General features: G+C 37.2%; 1 protein-coding gene across 7 annotated transcripts; it reads left to right on the top strand.

The window, feature by feature from the left end:
* The first annotated feature begins 426 nt into the window (after positions 1 to 426).
* Positions 427 to 18,606, top strand: LOC127978908 (retinoic acid receptor RXR-beta-A). 7 transcript variants are annotated; one of them, XM_052583878.1, is made up of 14 exons: positions 427 to 589; positions 1,181 to 1,317; positions 1,701 to 1,930; positions 3,715 to 3,741; positions 4,183 to 4,336; positions 4,779 to 4,958; positions 5,815 to 5,838; positions 8,791 to 8,951; positions 9,607 to 9,736; positions 9,848 to 9,980; positions 12,643 to 12,684; positions 13,084 to 13,175; positions 14,003 to 14,108; positions 14,257 to 18,606. In XM_052583878.1, exons 2-14 carry the CDS (start codon positions 1,302 to 1,304, stop codon positions 14,402 to 14,404), a joined length of 1,443 nt encoding a protein of 480 aa, XP_052439838.1. In that variant the 5' UTR covers positions 427 to 589; positions 1,181 to 1,301; the 3' UTR covers positions 14,405 to 18,606. The 7 variants fall into 7 exon arrangements, with proteins under 7 accessions (XP_052439838.1, XP_052439840.1, XP_052439839.1 ...); XM_052583880.1 differs by lacking the exon at positions 3,715 to 3,741; XM_052583879.1 differs by lacking the exon at positions 5,815 to 5,838.
* Positions 18,607 to 19,172: the final 566 nt, after the last annotated feature.

Genomic DNA, 19,172 nt, shown 5'->3' with positions numbered 1-19,172 from the left:
TTTAAATCTCTTTTACTTACCAAAGGATCAAAAATACAGTCAAAACAGTAATATCCTAAAAAAATCATTATAATTTAAAATAAGTGTTTTCAGTTTGGATATATTTAAAAATGTATATATATATACACACACACACACACACACATACATTTAAACATCATGAAAAATAATAAAATGAAAACATTTAAAAAATTAAAGACTTTTGTTAATTTAAGTAGAAAAAATATATATAGTTTGATACAAAACTCTATCGGTATGTCATTACGTAAACATGTTTATGCGACACTCATTTGTAGAGTCATCCAGCAGCAGTTATGTAATGTACTTGCGATGAAGAAACTTTATTTGGAGTTAGACATTTTGGCTCAAATTATCCTTTACACGAGCCAAAATGGCGTCAGTTCCAATGCTCGGACGTAAACAGCTTCTGTTTCCTCTTCAGAAAGGAAGATCACAGGGCAACTGTGAGAATCACACCGAGGGGATGGGGACGGAGAGTCGCGGCACTAGTTTAGCCATTTTTAAATAGAAATCTTCATCGTATTTCCTTAACTCGGTAGATGCTGCTGTTGTTTGCATTTATTGACAGGTATATGTTGCTGTGCCCTTGTTATAATAGCCTATGCTCGGTTTTCCGTAGTTTGTTCTTGGGCAGTAAATTGTGCCTGCACAGTTATTAGCGTGCTATATAAAATGCTAGTTGAGTCGAGTAGCCGCACTCAAATATAAATGCGTTTGTTTTTAACATACTGTACCTGTTTATTATGTGAGTGTTTAATTTACAAACCAGTGTCATTTACTGAAACGATATTAAGGAAATTTTGTGGACGTTTTAAGCTGTTTTATAAAGTGAAATGTGGCTCGTTTTGTTGGTAAATTAAGGCTGCCTAGCAAGCTAATCCGCTAGCCGATACTGGAAATTGCATCTTGCGTGCTTGCAAATGATCAGTCCTGTTTTGTGGAACTAATATTATGCAGTATACATTGATTATGTTGTATATAGTTAATATGACTGTAAGAAGTCCATTATAAACCCTTAGAAATACATATTTCTGTCATGTCTACACGGAAAGGCAATATAACTCGCTTTGTTGTATAACGTTAGTGACTATTTATATTTCTCTTGTTAGTAGTTTAAACGTCATTAAGTGTTATTCACGCAGTGTTTTTTAATTGGCAGGGATAATTTAGGTTGATAAAAAATCCAGGGGCCCGGGCCTCAGTCCGCGGTCTTGAGTTAAACAGTCAACCGACATCAGAGCGAGTGAGTCGGTGTATACAGCAGAGCCCTGCTGCACATCATGGGCGACAGTAGAGGTGAGACGGGCTTGATCATTTTTATGCACAGTTTTTAAATAACACATGTGAAATGTACACTAAAAGTATGTAAACTTAGATTTTAATATGACTGCTTCAGGTTTATGATATTCATGATAGCCATGTTTGATGTACGTTGCCACTGTTTTTGCATATTACCTGAATAGTGATGTTATGTTTAATACTTATGCAATTTTGTCGACCTTGGTTTAGCAGTGTTTCATTAATGTTTTGTTATAAGTATAGGTATCTGGGTTTCAGTATCAGTTTGCATGTATGTAAGATACAGTTTTCCCTCTTTAAATATTTTATAAAAGCACAACATCTTTTAAAATCACTGGCCACTCTGAATAAATATATAATATTTACCTCTGTCCTCACAGATTCTCATAGTCCAGACAGCTCATCCGTTTCCTCGCCACCATCAGGTCAGCGTTCGCCCTCGTTGGCCCCTTCAGCCGCTGCCATGACTTCCCTTCCACCCATCACTTCGGCTGTGAACAGTCCCATCAGCAGCATGGGCTCACCTTTCTCAGTCATCAGCTCCTCTCTGGGTTCTCCCTGCCTTCCTGGAACTCCCTCGGTAGGCTACGGCCCCATCAGCAGCCCACAGGTGAGCACTTCCATGGTAACACTTCTGGTTCTGGTTGACTCCCTATATTTCACCAATAGCCCTGTATGTGCGCTGTGAGACAATCTCACTTGTTTGGTTTCCAGTTGTGCCATCAGGAGTTCAGGGTTTTTATTTGGGGGGGGGGGGTTGAGTACATTAAATTTGAAATAAGTTGTGTACACTACATTTCACATACAGGTCCAGTAAGATTATTATTATTTTTTTATGATTAATACATTTAGTCACCAAGCATACATTAAGTTTATCAAAAGTGTCAGTGAAGACTCTTATAATGTTACAAATGATTTCTTTCAGGTAAATAGTTAAATTGAATTAAAGCATCTAAAAATATATATATTAAGCAGCACAAATGTTTTCAGAATTTATAAATAAGAAATGTTTCTCAAGCAGCAAATCAGCACATTAGAATGACCTCTGAAGGATGGGGTGACACTGAGCTGCACATCTCATGAATACATTAAAATAATAGAAATAAAAAAGTTAAAAATATTTAATGCAGGGGTAGGGTTACGGTTGGCCACCTCTTTCACAACTGCTGTTTCGGTCTCTTTTTTTTTTTTTTTTGTGACAATAACCGTAGTGTGCTTTTCAATTGCACCACGAATGAGCCGCTGCCTGCTGTAGCCTATATTATTTTATATCAAATCACGACAGAAACTATGAGCATGCAATGTCATCGTAGTAATGTCGTCAGTTAAGTCATGAAGTTACGAAAAGGCAATTAAATTTAAACATTTAAGAATATAGACTCTGAAATGTAGTGGTTTTCCAAACTGTCCTGGAGCAACCCAGTTCTGTCTCTCTTATCTAACACGCTCGATTCAACTCATTAAAGACTTTAAGAACTGAAGTGGGTCAGAATAGGTAACTAGATGCATGTTAGATCAGCGTCATGTTCAGCATCGGCAGCTCTTAAAGGGACAGCAGTCAAAAAATCTTATAACCAGCTGCTGTGATGTCTGGTAATCTAAGAAAAAAGAGGAAATCAACAACTTCTGTAGCTGTAAGGATTCATCTATATTTAATTTAGAATTTAGTGTTTGATATGTATTACATTTCTGTGTATTTCTTATTTGCTCAAGGGCACAGGTAAATATGACATTTATTATAATGGGTTTATGTGAAGATTGTTTTAAGTTCTCTTAAATTTGAAGTTATTTTATGTAGTCTAATAAATTAAATTGATAATGTTGTAATGTTGAATGGCTAATCAGTGGTTAAATTTAGGGGGAAAACTATTTCCTAGAGACATCAGAGTGATACTGGCCTTCAGTCATAAAAAAGATGCCATTATACAAATACACAATATGTACTATGTATATGCTTATATATATGTGTGTGTGTGTGTGTGTGTGTATGTAAAAAAACATTTTACACATTATATATAATTAAGTGCAGCCTTGGTGAGCAGAAGAGACTTTAAAAAGCATTAAAACATATTTTGAACAGTAGAATGCAATGACTAGCAATATGTAATTAGACCTGAACATTTTAAACTAGAGGGAATTGTTTTTCCGTCACAGTTTATTCACAGAGATAAATTGAGTGTTTCCCTCTAAAACTGTTAATGTATAACAAACCATCTGATATTTTGACCTTAATTTCAAAAGTCTCTGAGGATCTAAACCGTTTTTTCCCCCACATAGTCTAAATTTGAGTTTTGCAAGTCAAAACAGCATGGTGGAATTGTAAATTTTTTAGCACCACCTCCCTTGCCCCACAATTTTTTTTGTGCTCCTCATGACTGCATTTCTGCTTCACAGATTAACATGTTTCGCAGAAACACAGAGGTGAGACCTCGTACCCTCTCTCACTTTCTGACTCTCCTCGCTTTCTGTCAGCTTCTCTCATGCATCTTCCTCCCTGTGCTGTTGCTCATAAAAGTTGAAATGTAGTTGTCTTTGAATGATTAAAGTCTGTTGAGGGGTTGTGTATCAAAAACTGATTCTTATGGACAGATCATTTACCTGTGCTTAATGGGTTTTATTTGAGATGAAATGGTGAATGATTTGGGGATATATTTTTTATTATCTGGTTTTGATCAGTTAAGGGGTCAGAGCTAATCAGGCATGTGCTACTGACCATAAGAAATTAACATGTATATTTCTGTTATCTAGTTATCTGATATTTGTTTATCACTAATAAAAATGAGGAAGTCTTCATTTTATTGAACTGAAACATTTGTTCTGTTTTCTGTCACTTCATCTCTCTGCACTCATTGCCCGTCTCAGATCAACTCCACCGTGTCCATGTCGGGTCTGCATGCCGTCAGCAGCTCTGATGATGTCAAACCACCCTTCGGTTTGAAGCAGATGTCGGCCCACAGCCCTGGACCCATGCTCTCTCAGAAACGCTTGTGTGCCATCTGTGGAGATCGCTCTTCTGGTACGTCACTGACCCTAAACCGTCGGAAGGAAACACTGGAACTCATTTATTTTGTCTTGTTCCATTTGAATGTTTATTGTTATTTGTTAAATGTTATAAAGTGTAAAATATTTGTTCCTAATACGGTAGTATAATAAAAAAAATATCTATATACAGTACTTGTCACAAAGACTGCATATTTTTGTTGAGAAATACATAAATAAGGTAATTTTGTGAATTATTTTATTTTAATATATTTTAAGTAGTTCTGTATTCCTTGTCATTAAATTGTAAAAATTGTTTTTTGGCTGCAAAAAATCATGACAAATGAACAAAAACCGATTTTTGTTATAACGCTTATGCAACAACAATATTATGGAACTGTTAAATTAAGGTTCACCTATCTGTTGACTAAAGTCTTCCACCTCTATAAATTTAAATTTTCCACGTCTCTTTTCTCCAGGCAAGCACTACGGCGTGTACAGCTGCGAGGGCTGCAAGGGCTTTTTCAAGCGCACTGTGAGGAAGGACCTGAGCTACACATGCAGAGACAGTAAGGACTGTCTGGTGGACAAACGCCAGAGGAACCGCTGCCAGTACTGCCGCTACCAGAAGTGCCTGGCCATGGGGATGAAGAGAGAGGGTAAGAGGAGGAACCTGCTCGCCCACCTCACACATACACATATCTTTACACTAGATGTAAAGAGTTGTGATTGACCCATATGTGATTCGCTACATTGGTCACACTGTATATTTTTATTTATGTGAAGTTAATGCAGTAGAAAGTGTGATGCACAAATTGAAATGTTCAGTGTTGTGCTGTTATTCATTTAAGTGGAGCAAGAAACACAAACTGATGCTCGTGTATATAGAGAGCAGAGTGGGTGATTTCAGAAGATTTCCTGATTTTTACTCACCCCCAGGCCATCCAAGATGTATATTACTGACAGTTTCCAGGCAGAGAGAAATTAAAATATTTGAGGAGAACATTTTCAGTGGTCCAAAATCTGTATCTAGGCAGCTTCTAATCCACACCACCCAGTTGACAAATAAGGATCTTCTCTACTACAACTGTCATTTTAAGAAAAAAAACAATGTTTAGTTTGACAAGGAACTAGGGATATACACAAAAATTGCAGAGATGTATTTTTTATATATATTGAATTTTCTTTATTTGTCATTCTTTTTAATGTAATTTGTATTGTGTAGCCTATTTTGCGGTTAAATTGCTTGCCCAATAGTCTTATCACTAAAGAGAGCAAAACAGGACAAGTGCTTTCCAGAATTATTGGGTATTGCAGAGATGTAGATTTCATAAAGTGGTTGTTTACTGTGAATGTAAAGAGTGCATTGTGGGTAGACATCACATAGACCTCAATGCACAAGCCAGAGAGGAGAACAGAGGGGGAGGGAGGGCTGAAGTCACCACTAACACCTGTCCCCCTCTCTCCCTCTTTTGTTTCCTCTCGTTCTCTCTCTTCCTCCCTCTCCTTCTGTAGTGGTCCAAGATGAACGACAACGATGTAAGGAGAAAAGCAGGGAGGGAGGGATGGAGGGGTGGTTGTGTGTGTATGTGTGAGAATGTGGGGATGGTGAAAGAATTACTCTGTAGAATATTAGTCACAGCTCTTAAAGGGGCCGTATCAGATCAGTTTTTCCTTGCTCACTTTTTGCATTTGATATTTCAAGATTGTTTATTAACCACTTAATATGGTTAGTGTTTCCCACAGACTTGCATTCAGTTTTTTGTGGCGGCACTGACCCCCCCCCCCCCCCCATCATATATTTTATACGTATTTTCCGCACTATAAGGCACACTTAAAAGCCTTTAATTTTCTCAAAAAAATGACAGTGCGCCTTATAATCCAGAGCGCCTATATATGGATCAAGTCGCTCTGTCAAAATGTTGACATTTCCTTTAGCACAGCTCCATCTAGTGGATGCATAACCCAAACCCAGTCAAACGTTTGACTGCAGTATCTTCTATTTTATGTGCGCCCTATATAGGCCATTCATTGAAGGTGCACCTTATAGTGCGGAAAATATGTTATATATATAAGCAGTGCTCCACTCACAAATGCTGCTTTATCGAGCATTGCATGCAAGATGAAATGAAAATGACAGTCGGTTTCCTTCAGAAATACAGTGATATTAAAACACATACACCACTTTTTGATTTTGAAACGTGCAGTTGTTTAGGTTTATTCAGCGAAGTCAAAGCCTTTTGGAAAATCTGTTTGTGGTGGTCAGTTTTGATATTGTGGCGGTCGAATAAATTAATGTATGGGGAACACCGATGGTTCTTTGGAAAGATATTTTTACAGTGATATGTTATCATTAGGGCTGTGAATCCTTGTGGAGACCGTTAATCGATTCAATTCACAATTCATAGTTTTCAATTCAGGAATGATTTTTGCAAAATCAGAACGATTTGATTCAAGACAATTCACAACTAAATTAGATTAACAATTTGATTGATGTGAGCTTTATCTTATTTTCATAAAATAAAATGTTACAACATTCAACTTTTCCTTCCTGCAGGGTTCCTATGGGGTTTGGTAAAGTATGGAGAAATATTTGCATTTCCAGACTTTTGCCCCTATTTTTTTTTTTTTTTTTTTTTGTAATAGAACTTTAATAATTTAATGAAAATAAGTTTGTCACAAGAAGTGTCATCTGTTTAGTGATTGTCAAGCACGACTTGTGTGCTTGGTGCAAGGTGCACTTTTTTTTTTTGCATTTTGGGTTTCTTCTCACAATACTCTTAGCACCATATTACATAGGCTTAAGGACCTTTGCAAAAAGAAAAGAATATACAGACTTTATGTGCTCATGAGAAACCATTACACTTCTCATATAGGACCATGCACACTGAGCCACCTATTGTGCCATCAGCCCATTTCACAGTGTGGTTTTTTGGGTGCCGTAGAATATGCATTAATGAAACCTAAGGCCTTGAAATGACATACTACCCTAAGCCACATTTCAACACTTTTTTTTTTTTTTTTTTTTTTTACAAAACCAGCCGTTTTTTTTTTTATCAACACTTTAACTTGGTAAATAGGACAATGAACAGCGCCATGTTAAGCCATCAGACCATTATGTGTCATGGTTTTTCCTCCACTGCAGATGCTAAATTGGACATTAGGCCTTGATGTTACAGGCACTACTATAAGGAAAACCAAATTTTGAGCTAGTAGATCTATGTTAAATCATGCTCTTGCTTTATTCATAGCAAGATCTTTGAATGTTCACTTGTATGTTTCTATTACTTCAACAATAATGATGAAAATACAAAATGTATAGATGACTGTAATATATATCAAATATAAAGCTGAAAATAGTTCTATATGAACCATTTATGTTAAATATGGGCCAGAAATCTACTGAGAAAGAAAAAAGTCTGGAAAAGTATGGAGTTTTGAAATTGAAAATGTGTAGGAACCCTGTTCCTGTCACAAATTATGATTGGTTCTAAAAGAAAACGTGCTCGATGTCTGTTTGCTATAGTAACAAACGCAACTTTAATGAATCTGATTGACAGATGAACCTCGCTCTCTTATAGCTTGTGTTGTTAATGCTGTGCTTATTTAAATCTTGTGCTTATTTTCGCTTTAATAACATTGTTAAAAGTAATTTATCATTCAATGGAATATGCTTTTAGACACTTACCTTATTGGCTGCTCAAAATATGTCCATGTGAGCTACGAACAGACTTCAAGCGTAATCCTGTGACAAACGGTAAAGTGGAGCACATGAAAGAAAGATGTGAGGGCACAAACAATGTTCCTCTGATTATCATTTTTTTCACATTCATGCTTAGTCAGATTGAAATATTCCTAAAAATGTTGAGAAGGAAATGCAGAGCTGTAGGTGCTACACTGCCAGGTGTTTTTTTGGGGGGGGGTGTGAAGTAATTGTATCCATCCAGCTTTTTCTTAAATACTTGATTATGACTGGGCCGACCAAGTTTCTATAAACCAATAGACATTGTGTAAACATGCATCTGATGTGGCATGCAGAAGTTCAACTCATTTTGCAGATTAGTTCAATAAGTATTTTTTATAACTATGAACTGAATTTACAGTGTTTTCAAACTGTGATCCGAGGTCAAGGAAGATTTGATTCTGCATGATATGACCCCTTTAAATGACATTGTGCAGCAAAAAATAGTAATCATGTGAGAATGTTGTTTTGAATGTGTAATAAGGGATCTTTGTAGCTTTTACTGGGTCATTGAAGAAGGAATGTCACTGGAGGACTTCAGGGTGTGAATGAATGTTGAAAACTAACCAGGAACTACATGTATCTGTACATCTCTGTGTCTCTCTACTCCTGCTTTCATCTTTCCCTGTTCACTACCCCTTCTCTCTGTTCATTTCCCTTTCCCGTCATGTGAATCTGTCCTCCGTCCTGTCCTTCATCTCTATTTCCCCGTCTTGTTCCTCTTCCTCATTTCCCTGTGTGCGATGCAGCCGTTCAAGAGGAGCGTCAGAGGAACAAGGAGCGAGAGGGAGAGGTGGAGTCCACCAGCGCAGCGAATGAAGAGATGCCCGTGGAGAAGATTCTGGAAGCAGAGATGGCTGTGGAGCAGAAGACTGAGCTGCATGCAGACGGCAGCTCAGGAGGAAGCTCAGTAAGTTACAGATACAGCACCATAAAGAGGATTTCTGATCTTCAGTGGCAGGATTATTTGTTGCGTGATGAAGAACTTCAAGGTGCTTCGGCTCTAATAGTAGCAGCCCAGTGACAGTAAGCTGGTGGGCTGGTTAAGGACAGGAAGCTGAATATTGAAGCTTCTAGCTTTGAAAATGCTTTTTGTCAGACAGACTGCTTGTCTATCTAGCATCGTCTCCAGAGAAAGGTTAGCAGATATGGCCAAAAATATAATCTATGACAAACAATAACTATTCCCCCCCCCCCATTTATTACTAGATTCATTGGTTTATTCACGATCAGACTCCACAGAGTAACTACTTTTTAATTTGGGGCCACATTTTTATGTTTTGTGTGTTATGATTTCATACTAATTTAATATAAAAAAGGGTATCTAATAAAATGAATTAAGGAAACCTTAGCAATTTCATCAATCAATGAAAATCTAATCAACCAAAATTTTTTAGCAATTTACCACAAAGCATTATATTTTCGTCGAAAGATTATGCACAATAGAACTGTAAAAATTAAAACATTTAAAATTCAACAAAAAGACTTTTGTACAAGTTTTGATTTGATTCCCTCTTCTTACAGCTTAACCCATAATACTGTTTTTGTTTTTCCCCTCTCTTCAGCCAAATGACCCCGTCACAAATATCTGCCAGGCGGCTGACAAACAGCTGTTCACTTTGGTGGAGTGGGCAAAGCGGATCCCTCACTTCAGTGAGCTGTCTCTGGATGACCAGGTCATCCTGCTGCGAGCTGGTAAACCTGTTTGCTTCTGTCTTCCACACTCGGAATAACTTGATTGCATGTTTTTAATATCATGTATAAAGCTGCAGTAATGATCTTTTGCTGCGTTCATCTGTCCATCAGGCTGGAATGAGCTGCTGATCGCGTCTTTCTCTCATCGCTCCATCGCGGTGAAGGATGGCATTCTGCTGGCCACCGGCCTCCACGTGCACAGGAACAGTGCTCACAGCGCTGGGGTGGGAGCCATCTTTGACAGGTAATAGTCATGTCACATGATTAGAGACACGATAGTCTTGTATTGAGTTCTATTTGATTCACTTGCTATAGGTTTCAAAAAGCAGTTCAAATATTTGGGGTCAGTAATACGTGTTTTAAAGAAGTCTCTTGTGCTCACCAAAGCAGCATTTATTTGTTCCAGTGTTATTTTATTATCATTGGAATGTGGTTATAGTTTTTTATTAATGTTTTTATTTAATTATAGTATTTAGTTTTATTTTTATCCTGTTTTTGTTTTTGTTTTCTATAGAGAATACATCAGTTTAAACTAAAAAATAGATATTGCCTTGACGGTTAGCTTAAAATTAGTTTTTTTTGTATCAAAATATAGTAAAAAGCATTAATATTGTGAAAAAGAAAAATATAACTTTTCCATTTGAATATATTTTAAAATGTAATTTATTCCTGTGATGTCAAAGCTTCATTTTCAGTGGCCATTCAATCTCACATGATTGTTTAGAAATCATTATGCAGATTTGATGCTCCTGATTTCTTGTTATAAATGTTGAAAATCATTGTTTTATATTGAAAACATGACAATTTTCTTTCTTCCACAATTCTTTGATAAATGCAAGTTCAAAAGAAAATAATTTATTTTAAATTGAAATATTTTATAACACAATAGATGTCTTTACTGTCACTTTTGATCAGTTTAACGCTCCCTTGCTCAGTAAGTATTATTTTTTTCAAACAAATCTTACTGACCCTGAACTTTTGAACAGCAGTGTTTATTCACATTGATAGTTTAAGTTATGTGGCTCTTTCATTTTGTAGGGATCAGGCTTAAAGTTATTAAGACTTGACAGAAGTCTGCGTAATTACACATTTCTTTATATTACTCTCTTCAGTGTACTTAAAGTTATGCATTTGACCTGCTATGCTTTTGTGGGGAAAAAATTAGGCAAGAATTTTTTCACTGTATTATGATTTGTAGTGAACGTGTGCTCATGAAACTTAACCGCTTTGCTTCTTATGACACATGTACGGCTGCAAGGGTGGTTGGGTTTTCCTGTGTCATGACAAAGAAAACTAGCTCTTACCTTCTGACAGCCTGCCGCCTTGACGCTGCTGTATATAGTGTGCTTTTGTAGACTGACACTGCACGAACAGACAGGGCATACACAGACATGCAGACATCTATATGTGCACCAACGCTCTCCTCTGCTTATAGTCTCAACACACTCCCGTTTATATAAATAATACAGCGCACATGTATGAAGTGTGCCAATCTGCTGGCTATTACAGCAGTTATTACAGCAATTTCAATGAGCAAATTTAGCACATTTCTCCCTATAACTTCTCAAGACTCCATACTTCTGTCTATCTAAATCCAGGAATAATGAGCTACAGGCTGTTGTTTTAACCAAGCTCATTCTAGATGTTCTGTGCCACAGTTTGTGAGGTTCATATGAAATTGTATTTGTTGCCATTCTTCTTGTCATAATGTCTCTGCTTCAGAAATGAGCCCCCTGTCCTTGTGCTTCACTGTCCATCTCGCCTGATTTTTGCAGCTCTTCATTGTGTCCTGTTGGTGCTGTGTGATGTGTGCACATGCTTCCCGCTTTGCTTGATTGGCTTATGCTTTAGATGCTATTTAACCCTCTATGCTTATGCTTTAGATGCTATTTAACCAAAATCTGATGTGTTTTCATCATTTAATGTGCATTTTATGCAATTAAGACATGCTGAGTATTACATGATACCATAACTAAAAGAATAAGCAGTTGTATTCCGCAGCAGTAAAAATTATATTTTTTTCTTCAGGGCTCAATAATAATGGGTTTGTTCAAAGTTGAGTTTTATATTTTCACTGGCTGCACTTGCAAAAATCTGAAATTAAAATGAATACAGCCAATATATTTGTTTATATTTTCATAGATTTATGTGTAATAATTTTTTTCACTAAACCGTTGCATAATACATTGTAAAATACATTATCCACCTTATGTATCATATGCCCTCATGAATAATTGTAGCCATATTTATAATAAATTATAAAACTTATCTAGTCATTTTCACACTTTTAGAAAGTGTAATGCATCAAAACACTTGACACACTCAAATATTATAATGCATTTTCAGTTTGATCAGGATCTATTTATTAAACGATATGAATGCAAATTATGCATATATTTGTAAAGCTTTATACAAATAGGCTTTAAATGATTTTTTTTTTTTTTAATCTGCATTAGCTATAAATTTAGTGTGAATAGCACATTACCGGTAATTATATTTTATCCTATTTTAAGTGATGCCCACCAGTTTTGGAAGAACCTTCAACAGATTTGCAAACGGTGTGAAAATCAAAGTTTGCATGACTTAAATGTACATGTGCATAATTAAGTTAATGTATATGTTTATTGTTGAGCCCTGGGTTTATTCTGTGAAATATTTCTTTGTTCATGTCATATTGTGTTTGTTGTATGCTGGGAATTGTCATTTCAAGCTTGCTGCCGCCAACTCATGATCCGCCGCCTTCCTTTCAACAAGAGCCTGTAGCTTGTTACTCTTTGAACTGGGCCTACCGCCATCATACGTGGAGTCTTAACGTCTCTGCCTGGGCCTTTCTGGAGCGGGGAGACATTATATAACAATGAAATGTGAAATGACATTTTAATAACACATTGTGATTGAACACACAGGGAGAGTGCGCACAATGCAGAGGTTGGGGCCATATTCGACAGGTAATGACACTCCGCCACACGCCATAAACACACAGCAGCAGTCAGGGAAGCCTGTAGCTTGAGACAGTTAATGTTGGATTAAATTATGTCTGGGGCTGTTTGGGGCAGGTAAAGACCAAACTGGTCTTGTGTATGTGTGTGTCTGTGTGATTGAATGTGTTGCTAGAACTAACAGGTTAACAAGAGTGACTGATGTTTTATGTAGCATGCTATGATTTTTAAATAATTTTGTTTTTGTGATGTGTTTTGAATATATTTTGAAGAGGCTATGAAACAGCTCCATAGAGCTTTTTTTCTGTTGCCTCATTGTGATTTCTTGTATTTCGGATATTAACCTGAATCTTCATTTTCCTCCTCCTCATCCCCCGCTCCTTCCTGCCCTCATTTTAATGGCATCAGGGTTCTGACGGAGCTGGTGAGCAAGATGAGGGACATGCAGATGGATAAAACAGAGTTGGGCTGCCTGAGAGCCATCATCCTCTTCAACCCAGGTCAGACCGCACACTCAGAACAACGTTCAGTTCACATTTGTTCATACTAGGGATGTTCCAAACATAGTTGTTTTTTCTCAGAATGAATACAATACAGGTGCTATAATTTTTGGAACTTGCTGATATTTATTTAATGAAACGCATACAAAAGACCTAAACTGGAAGTGTTGCAACCTGTTTTTTAGAAAACAAAAAGAAATCAACTTCAGTTATACATTAATTTTAGTCATGTTCATGGTTAATTATGCCTTTTAAAACCTACAAATGTCTGTTGATTTCACTCTTCATTTTATCATTGTTATATTTTATCTTTCAATTAACGGCAGAGCACCCATTTAGTGCTGCTCATCATGTAACATTTTAGCATTTAATTATGCACAATTGTATAAATCTAAATAAATTGAATGTGCTGAGTGAACCGTAATCAATTGCATGCAACCGAGCTGCTGTTTTTCTTTTTCCTACCATCAAGTAATGTATGTGAATTTTTTTTGTTCTCCTTTTTTTTGCAATTGAAACATCTGACTGAACAGTTTAACCACAAACTTCACAGCAGCATTTGTGCGATGCAGCAATACTGTTGCATTATCAGTTCATCCCTAGTCGTACATGGACTCTTTTCAACCTTAGTCCAAACTCAGAATTAGCTAAGAATATAGTTGTGCAATGCATCAAATATAAATCTAAACAAAGGAGGGAAATATTGCAATGTATCACTATTTTAAATAACTACACATCCCAGAAACCAATATATTGTTACCCTGAAAGTTCCTGACGATTTCCACTGTTGATTCATAATGGCAGCTTTTGATTTTCTGTGTGTGCAGATGCGAAGGGATTGTCAAGCCCAAGTGAAGTGGAGTTACTGAGAGAGAAGGTCTATGCATCGCTGGAGGCTTATTGTAAACACAGATATCCTGACCAGCAGGGCAGGTAGAGAATGTGTTTTTTTCTCTTCTATCTTTCAATAGATTACAACAGTGTGGTTATTGCAGTAAAAATCGCCCTAGAGGGGAAAGACAAGCAACGCCAAGTGGGTTACAGTTGACTGCAGTTTCTCTACGTCTCACTTGGCTTTCAGATTCGCCAAACTCCTCCTCCGACTGCCAGCGCTGCGCTCCATTGGTTTAAAGTGCCTGGAGCACCTGTTCTTCTTCAAGCTGATTGGAGACACCCCAATCGACACCTTCTTAATGGAAATGCTTGAAGCGCCACATCAGCTCACCTAACCTGGTCTCGATCCAGTTCAAGCCGGTTTGCACCAGGGTATCGCAGTCCCTCCGGACTTTACTGTGTCTCACTTCCCATTAACACGTGCCCCACAATTCTCTTCTACACGTTCTCCCTACCGCACCTTCAAACCAGTACAGCCCTGAAAAAAGACTAAGCTGTCTGAAAAAAAAAGTGTTTTACCATGTAATGTTTTACACAGTATGAGCTGTCCAGAGAGATCTTATTTTTCAAATTCCCTGGAGGTTCTAAATCATAAGCTTCAGCTTCCAGTTTTAGAACTCTCGTATTGATTCTAGAGATCTCTGTGTGTCGTTTTGGTTTGTTTGTTACTCTGAATGCACGAACTGTACTTTTTTTTTTTTCGTTAGTCACTGCAGCCCGTTGGCTGAATTTACAGTGCATGTGTGACCTTGGCGAGAGTCCGCCGAGCCCTTTGGCTGGTACGAATCAAGTCACGGCAGAGCTGCCCGTTCGTTTTTGACTGTGGAATACTGCTAACATGCTATCTTTGGGATTTTTACCTTGAAATCCTACTTTGTACTGTACTCATGAAATGAGTCCAATTTATAAATGGCATTGGAAATTCTCGGCCTGCTGCATCTGGCCCTTATCAAGTGCAGGCTAGGGTTTTACATTTGTGAATAAATGTATGCAGGATTTATTGGACATGAATTTTTGATCACGTTCCAAGGAGGGCCTAAAGGCACAGATTAAATCTTGCAGGAGAATCCTGCTTTTTTTTTTTTTAGGGGCAATAGGAGGGTCGACCTTGTTTTTTTTCTTGATTCGTGTTGTTTTTCTTGGTTTTGGTACCTTCTAGAGGACCTTGTACCTTTGCCATTTCTTAATTCCCCCAAGTACCTTTGATCCATTTCATCACCAGTTTGTCAAATGGGAACCAAATCTACACCATGCCCCCAAAAGACAAATAATTCATATTGTCTATGTGTGCTGTGAAGTATGTCCAACCACTCTTGTCCTTTCCATGTGAATGGTGTTGCAGGTTTTTTTCTTTAGTGTTGATGAAATCAGCTCATCATCATGCTCCTTTGGAATTAACTGGTACTAACTTTGGCATAGTAAAAAACAACTGTGATTCTGGGCTGTTTAAAGGCTGGAATGCACTACACGATTTTTATCCCAATTGACAGTCTGGAAGAGTTGATGCTAGTTGGCCAAAGTTGGAGCCAGTCAGCAGATTTTGGACATTCAGGGATTGATTGATTGATTTCGCCGAAGATCACATTTTGGGTTCAGACTCCAATTTTGTTGAGCTCCAGACTATGACTCCATCCACACATTTGATATTTTAAACTGATTTTAGAAATCATTTTATTTTCATTTAGCATGTCTAGTTACAAGGTTTTAAAAAAAATGTATAATGCCCAGTTTAAGTATAATGTCTATTGTTTTTAAATCTGTTCAGATTTAGTGTATTCCAGCCTTCACGTGTGGTAGTAGAATCACTTTCTACATTCCATCCGTACCAGTTACTTCCCTCATTGCAACTCACTAAATCGTATTGTTGAACACATCCGTCTTATTCAACAGAGACTTAGAGTTATGTAAGAATTCTGCATTCAATCTGAAAGGTCGACGTGTCAAAACCAGCATCCATCACCATCTCTATGCATTTATAGGAGAGCGATTAGTGTAGTCTTGGAGAAAGACTGAACATGCCATCAGGGAAAGAATCCAGCAAATGCACCAGTATTAATGATGGGGACCTTCTTCTCTACCAAAACCTGCAGGTCTTTGTGGCTCAAAACAAGTAATTTTAGACAGAGGCTTGATCAAATACGGACAGTATTTGAGGTTTTTCTATTAAAGAATAGCTGGAGATTGCAAATGGTCCCACGTTTTGGTGCTAATAATGACAAAGGTTAGACATAATTGTTGACACCAAAATAGACGCACAACAGTGGTCAAAATATGCAAGTTCTCCAATAAACTTGAATTTGATATGCCAACTTCTTGTTTAAATGCACTATCTTCTGCATAACGATTATCCACCTACTTGCAGATTCCTGTTAAAATACGTTTTGTATACATCCATGAGGTGCTTAAATTTCTGTGTTTTGATCTGAAATCTGAATGAGCATCAGAAACAATATTTCACAAGAACTGATGGATTGGATTGAGATTCATAATACACTAGCCATAGACGTGTTACTGAAATCAGACTTCTAGTGATATCTTTGGATCTTCTAGTTCAACTTCCCCATGTGTTTGTTTTGTTGAGGCCAGTAATAGGAAGAATCCTGTTTCGAGTCTTTTCAATGTGATCAACAACTGACTTCTGGTCCTTAAATCTGGCTTCCCAGTAGTTTAGAGTTTTCTGTGTTTTCTTGCATGTTTTGTCTACCAAGTTTTCTTTTTATCCAGGAATTGGAGCTAATTGGGTTGGTGTTGATAGTCTGCTTTATATCTGAACGGTGGGAGCGAGGCTTATTTGATTGTGCACTGTATGCTTGTGTTTCACATGGGTTGTCAGTCAGCCTATGGGGTGTGTGTGTGTGTGTGTGTGTGTGTGTGAGCGCGCAGAAATGCAGAAGTAGTCCTATGTGAAAGAAGTATACAGGAGCCGTTTCTTGAAATGGATTGTGTCTCCCATTACTTGATTGCAGTTTGCCATAATCAACCTTGGCTTGAATCCATATTAATCCAGACATACTCTGTGAGCTTGTGTGTTCATGTGGCCGATCCTCCCTGTCTTTTGGGGTCAACTTTTATTTTCTCTCCCCAAAAATTACTTTCTTTTTTTTCATGATTTCTTCTTTTAACCGCTCTATCTAGGGATGCAAAGCATTCATAAAAATGAATAAGGCTTGCACAGGTTTTGTACCATTTGTCTCATAACCCTTGAATTACCCATGATGCACCTGAACTGATTGAGCACTGCCAAACAGGTGTGAGGGGCGTGTTTTCTTGGGTGTCCCTCCTGACTAACCCCTACTGGTTTACTGTGTACTGTGATGATCACTAAACATAGCCGCTGTTGCAACTATTTATACAGAGTCAGAGATCTGGAGGGTTTTGTTGAGTGTGTTTTTCTAAGGCCTCATTGCTGCAATTTTTGTCAGATGTGGGGAAAGCCCTCCTGTTCGTGTGTCTGAAGCCAAGCAGGGGTGCTCTGAAATATGCACAGTGCAAACTTGAATTAATCTCTGCCTGAGAATGAAGTGGTTATGCACGTTTTCTGCATCTAGTACAGGGATCTTCAAATCTGTCACAAGAGATGTGCTTTCCTGCATAGTTTAGCTCTAACCCTAATCAAACACAGCTGAGCATGCTAATCAATGTCTTCAGGATCATTAGATAATCACTTGTAGGTGAGTTTGATCAGGGTTGGAGTTAAACTCTACAGCAGATTGGCCCTCCAGGGCAAGATTTGAGGAACCCTGCTATAGTATCTGCGTTTGTGGTGTATCGCTGAATGTTTGCTTGTTAAGAAAGAGAAATGCATTTAGATAAAGAGTGAAGGTGAAGTCAAGAATGTGTCTGGGTCATGCTTCACCACAAAACCGTAATGTTTAGTCTTTTTTAGGACATTTTTAACACATTTTTAACACTGTAAAGTGATATTTAAATTGTGAATTATGCTGATTTAAATCAAAATCATTGACATACAATAGTGAAAATCACCATTTATAATAATTGGAATGGTGCTTTTTTTTTAAATATAAATTTAAATGGTTTTTCCCTATTGATTTTGAGGTGAAATGTGACCCGGGTCTGAGATTCAGTCATTCAGGATCATGTTTGATGGATGTACAGCTGAAGGAGGGCTATCTGATGATGATTTTGTATTTGTAAATGGATGGCCGATGAAAACAGTGATTGTTCAGTGGGGGGTTTTAAGAGATTACACTTGATATGAAAGAGCTTTCTTAATTTACTCCCACCAAAAAAAAAAAATATATATTGCTTCTCACTATATGTTTTCTGACTGCTCTTTTCTTTTCTCTGTGTATCCTGATGTATTAGTGCAAAACTGTTCTGTTATTTGGGCTCTTTTCCCCTCACACCCTTCCCTCTTCATTTCTCTTGTCTAGTTTTAATCTGTCTCCAGCAGTTGTGGAAATGATTGACTGTACTGAGTGTGGAGAAAGAAAATGTCTTTCTTTTTGCTTTGTCATTCATTCAGAATCTGTTTTTGTTGGATGTATCATGTGTAAGTAAAGGTTTTAATACAGCAGCACAGTTGTCAACTTTTTATCTTCTCTTCACAATCTGCCTTCCTTCTCACAAACAAGTTGAAGTATTTTTCACATCACTTACCAGACCTATAGTGTTTAATTGCTTTAGTTTTAAATAAGATACAGTGCGTAGTATTCATCCAAGCAGTATCCTGTTAGTTCATATAGGTGACTAAATCTAAAACTTTTTTTTTTTTTATTTAGTTCTCGAAGTACTATATATTTTAATGGGCATTTGAAATTAACTTCAATCACTGTTCTTTAAATAGGATTGAGATCCTACCCTCAGGTTCCAGATTTTTATATAATTGTATTTCAGCCAAATATTGGCCTATCCTAACAAACTATAACTCAAAGGAAAGCTTATTTAGCCAGCTGCCAGATGATGCATGCATCACAATTTCTAGAAAAAAATGGCTGGTTTTGTGGTCCAGGGCCACATATATTCTCCTTTCATAATAATTTGAGAGTTTTAATAATTTTGTTTTTGTCAATTGTTTGTGTTGTTTTATATGGCTAGTCCTTATTTTAATTTTCAGTTATTTCAAAAACTTTTTTATGGGTT

This window comes from Carassius gibelio, chromosome B19 (assembly GCF_023724105.1).
Source record: "Carassius gibelio isolate Cgi1373 ecotype wild population from Czech Republic chromosome B19, carGib1.2-hapl.c, whole genome shotgun sequence".
Classification (NCBI taxonomy): Eukaryota; Metazoa; Chordata; class Actinopteri; order Cypriniformes; family Cyprinidae; genus Carassius; species Carassius gibelio.
This window is presented reverse-complemented; position numbering and strand designations above follow the sequence as displayed.